This window comes from Melanaphis sacchari, unplaced genomic scaffold (assembly GCF_002803265.2).
Source record: "Melanaphis sacchari strain LSU unplaced genomic scaffold, SCAv2.0 Contig50_pilon_pilon, whole genome shotgun sequence".
NCBI classification, from domain to species: Eukaryota; Metazoa; Arthropoda; class Insecta; order Hemiptera; family Aphididae; genus Melanaphis; species Melanaphis sacchari.
Window position 1 is genome coordinate 1,888,950 of NW_020271344.1, and position 5,116 is coordinate 1,894,065.

Sequence of the window (5,116 nt, forward strand, 5' to 3'; positions counted from 1 at the left end):
TGCTACACTCAAATAAAAAAAACCATTCACCAACCCGTCCAAATATGACGAGGGGTTATGTGTTCGAAAATGTTATGTTCGAATTAAATGTGTTCGAATGAAAAGTGTTCGATAAAATATAGGTTCGAATTAATTTTTGTTCGAATAAGTTTTTGTTCGAAAATAGTATAATTCATTGTTAAAAAAAAATATTTATATAAATTATTTAAAAGTAAAAAAAATAGGTATTTATAAAAATTATTTAAAAGTAAAAAAAATATTTGTATAAATGTGTAATATATCGTCAAGTTAAAAGTTTAAATTATATGCAATGCCTCTTAAAAACTCAATGCTATTTTGATCACTATCTTTAAATCTTAAAACAAGATTTTTAATTCTTTCTTCATGTTGTTTTCGGGATACTTTCGGGATCTTTTTTGCAATTCTGCCTTGAATAAATTGTTCAATTAAGCTTTCGTTCTCGTTCTGAATTTTTTGAAGAAGTATTATAAATTTATATGCACCTGGATGTTTCGATATCAACCTAGTACAATATTTCATTATAAATTTATAAAATATTCAATTTATATGCTACATCAATATATTACCTATTTAAACGACTATGCCATGATTCAGTGATATTAGTAGTGCGCGGCAAATTACATTCAACTCGTTGAGCTACTGACCATAATTCTGGTGGATATAACGGAGGTTTTACTTGTGGATTTCGTCCACGGAGTCTCACTGATCTACCAGTAACATACGTTGTTTCAAAATAGTCTAATAATTTTTGTTCCCTTTCATCATTTGAAAATTCAGTTTTAAGCTGTTTCCAACTTTCGTTGACCTGAATCAATAATAAACATTAAACACATATTTATTTTTTATTAGTTAATTATGCAAAAATGTATTATTTGCGTTTATTCATTTTTGTGGTTTATACGTACTTTAGAAACTGGAAGGAAAGCCAATGCTGGTAAATGTCGACAAAGTAAGTTGAAGTTTTGATCGTCAATATACTTGGTCGTTAATCCTTCCTTTTGTATGTGACGATAAATATTTTGCGAAAAATGAAAAAAACACGCAGAATGCATTGAAAATGGAAAAACATCATTGATGGCATTGATAGCAGCAATTTCAAAATCAGTTATAATTTCAAGATCTGTATTATCCTTAAAATTAATATTATGTTCAATAGCAAAATTATTTAGTGCTGTAAACATTACTTTATATGAATTTTCCGTTTGATTTGTCATAAGGGCAAACACTAAAGGTAAACATATCTGATCTTTTCCTCTATTAATAGATCCATGAATTGTATACAATTGTTTAAATAAATTAGGACAAGACTTATATGTTCCGTCTGCAAGCCAAAATTCTGATTCTCTTAAATATGAACAATTTTGAACTGTTGTAAAAATAATGATTCTATTTTTTTCATCATAAATTTCCTTGATTAAAAAATCTTGACCAGAAATTGTTTTTCTTAATTCAGGAGGAGGGTTATAATTTTCAACACAAGAAGGTTCGGTTAATTTACCTTTTCTCTGTCTTTTAATAAGTTGTTTTGATGCATTTTTACTAATTTGTGAAGATACAACAGAAGGAACTCCAATTATTTGTTCTTGGTAAATTTTGTGTGGATTATCTTGAGATTGCAATGCAGCAGTTTTTATTTTATTTTTAATTATTTTACATTCATTTTGAATTGGATTTGGTGCGTGTGAATGATTCATTAATATACACGATTCGTCTTTAATATGTTCATTGTTTTTAATAATTGTTCGAAATGTAGCACCACATTTTTTGACACAGATCCAATAGTACACATTTTCATTATCACGTTTACGAAAATTATTCTTATTAAACATGAATTCATATTCATTCACTAATAACATATTTTTCTTATGTATAGTAGATATTAATTTTATAATACACATCGACATATTCGTTCACTATTTCGTTATAACGGTCTGAAAATCGGAAATATACTGCAGTAGTGGGTGAATTACAGTTCGTATGTTACACAAAAATATTACGATAACAAGTAGATTTAAGTTATTGCTCTATATTAGATATCATATTAATGTTATAATATACGTCTATCGTCTAACCGTCTATCATTAGTTACCGGTCTAATAGTCGGAATATACGGCTATTAATATACTATATATATCTCTATATCTATATCAATATAATCATTATAAAGTTTTCGAACACAAATTTATTCGAACAAAAATTAATTCGAACATATGCTTTTTCGAACATTTTTTATTCGAACACATTTCATTCGAACATATCATTTTCGAACACATAACCCGACACCTCCAAATATACATCAGACATACCATGTAAACTTACGAAAAATCAGAATTAATTTCATAATATTTTATTAGATACAAAAATCAGTTTAAGCTCAATGATTGATAATGTTTTAATATTCAAATAATTGATCGCCATTATTTTGACGCCGAGAAAGTTAGTAATTAGTAAATCTCACCATCATACACATCTACGTACTTAAGCGACATAGTGATACATGGAACTTAGTAACAAGTCATAAAGTTTTGTCATCAAATATCATGAAATTTTTTGATTTTATTATTTAATGTATTCTTATATCTAGAATAATGTATTAAATTAATTCTTATATCAAGAAAATACTAATATACAGGGTGTGTTTTAAAGTTATTAGAAAATAAAAGTACTCTATAGAATAAATAAAGTGGTGCACAATATCTAACAAGGAAATTATTTTTCTCAATTATGGCAATTTAAACTACTGCAATGTTGGAATGCGATATCAGATGGGTTAGGTCAGACAGTATGGCTTAAGCGAAATTCGGAAAAACAATAAGCGAAAACTTTGGGTTTGACACATTTGAGTTTTCATTTTTCGGCTGTGAGTACTAAAGGGAAAAGCGATAGTAAAGTTTATTTTCGTTCTCGATTGGGAACACTTTAGTTTCGGGTGGGCTATAAAATAAAAACTGCCACACCAAGAAGTTGGTTTTAACAAGAGTAGATTTATCGCACTCGCCAACTTTAAGAGTGAACCGCTCTCTCCATCTTCCTCAGTATGTTTATCACTCAACCTCTCTCTCTTCCATTATATATATATATACGTGACGCAGTTATTTTTGGAGGAAAAACAATTGCAGGGACAATGTTAATGAAGTGTCGAGAATATAAAATATATTTTGAAACCGTACCATATTAATGTATATTATTTCAATATGCCTACATACTTAAAAAAAATACATATTGTATGTCAAGTGCGATTATTTCAAAGTTGTAAAATAAAAATAAATAAAATTATTTTTATAGAATACTGTATTAATATTTCTAGATAAGCCAGTTTTGAGGATTACATACAACGATTCAGTAGAGGCAATAATGTATCAGAGATATCAGGGTTAAGTCAGGATATCACAAAGTCTGATGTAGGACTGATAATAGGATAAACATTGATTTATATATTAATATATTGTACATAAATTAGTTAAATCAGGTATTGATGAATATGTTTTCTTTCAACCGAGTAAAAACGCATAGCTTAAACTTAAGTGTGCACAACATAATAAACAATATAATATATACTTATGCATATATTTTATACATGTACGCACGCACTGTGCGTGGCACAAAATAATAATATTATAATGTATGACCGGAAAAAATGTTGATGGTATCTCGTTGTTTAACCTTAGGACATTTATAATTTAACGCCGATGCGGATTTCGGCATGAAGGACGAAACATGTATTACATTTCTTGTTCGACCGTGTTATTAACATTATTAATGATTGTTATTATCAAAACCATCGAAAACGCTTAAGTATATTATATGTAGGTATATTTATGTATAGGTCTGTGTGTAAAATTATTTGTAATGGATAGTTATACACACAGGATGGTAATTTTTTACTTATCCGAATTTTAGGTAATATGTATTGAACATTGTTACTGGACTACATTGATTACATTGATTGTCTTTTGAACCATTTATTTACATAAAATCCTGTACTTTACTGTAATAAAAAATTAACTATATAATTTAATTTGTACATATCTGCTGAGATACTGGTAAAGTACATACTACAAAATAAATGTAAGTACATTTTTATTATTAAAAAATGATTTATTATATTTTAATTAAATTTCTAAAAAACTTTTACTTTCTTAACTAGATTTTGATGTATATTAATTTAACAGCTATTGTTTTAGTTCACTATTATATAATCGTTTAAATAGTTAGTGATGTTTGTACTACCTACCTATATACATTTTATAGATTAAGATATTACGCGAAACTATATGCGTACGTATATTGCGTGTTGTGATTATGATAATTTATACGCTTTAACTACCGTTACTGATGAATAACTATTTTATACACACATATAAAATAGTTATACGAAAAATTTTTTATTTTAGACTGAAAATGAAGCATTTTGAAAATGAAGCAATGGTATTTCAGATACTAATCATAGATTTCACATATATTAGTCATTCATCAATTAATCGATATTATACTCGCATTATCGGTGACCGTTTAACAATCAAGAACTCAATTAAGTGAATAATTCAGCCCAAATGTTGCACAGGCGGACTTTGGCGTCGCCCATCCGTCACAACCTTGATAACGGTTTTTAGCGTTCAGATCGCTATCACATCTTGTCGCTCGTTGTACATGTACTACATAATATATGATAATATATTAGGTGGTCGGAACAGGTGCGATGGCGATTATGCCTTCTTATCGAGATGCATCTTTGCAGCATGATATTTTGCATTACTGATGTTAATACGACCATGTATTATAAATTAAAATATAATTATAATTTGAGACGGTTTGCTAATTTAAATATCAATCGCTCGACGTGATGGCTTACGTGTGTAGTGCGCATGCAGTTGTACACGTGACGATCTATAAAAAATACAACAGGTAATAGTAACAATATCAACAATTAGCAGTGGCATAGCATTTTTACACAAATATATACTGTTTTTGACGTGAAGAAATTAATGGAAACCATCTGCTGCGGTGAATTCAAAGGGAGGACATTTAATTGTTGTTATACATATTACACACACACACACACACACACACACACACACACACACACACACACACA

General features: G+C 28.6%; 1 protein-coding gene across 1 annotated transcript; it reads right to left on the bottom strand.

Moving 5' to 3' along the window:
• Positions 1 to 288: 288 nt before the first annotated feature.
• Positions 289 to 2,015, bottom strand: LOC112599404. The gene is made up of 3 exons (XM_025346307.1): positions 927 to 2,015; positions 588 to 826; positions 289 to 523 (listed from the first exon to the last, which is right to left on the bottom strand). Exons 1-3 carry the CDS (start codon positions 1,923 to 1,925, stop codon positions 289 to 291), a joined length of 1,473 nt encoding a protein of 490 aa, XP_025202092.1. The 5' UTR covers positions 1,926 to 2,015.
• Between the last annotated feature and the right edge of the window lie 3,101 nt (positions 2,016 to 5,116).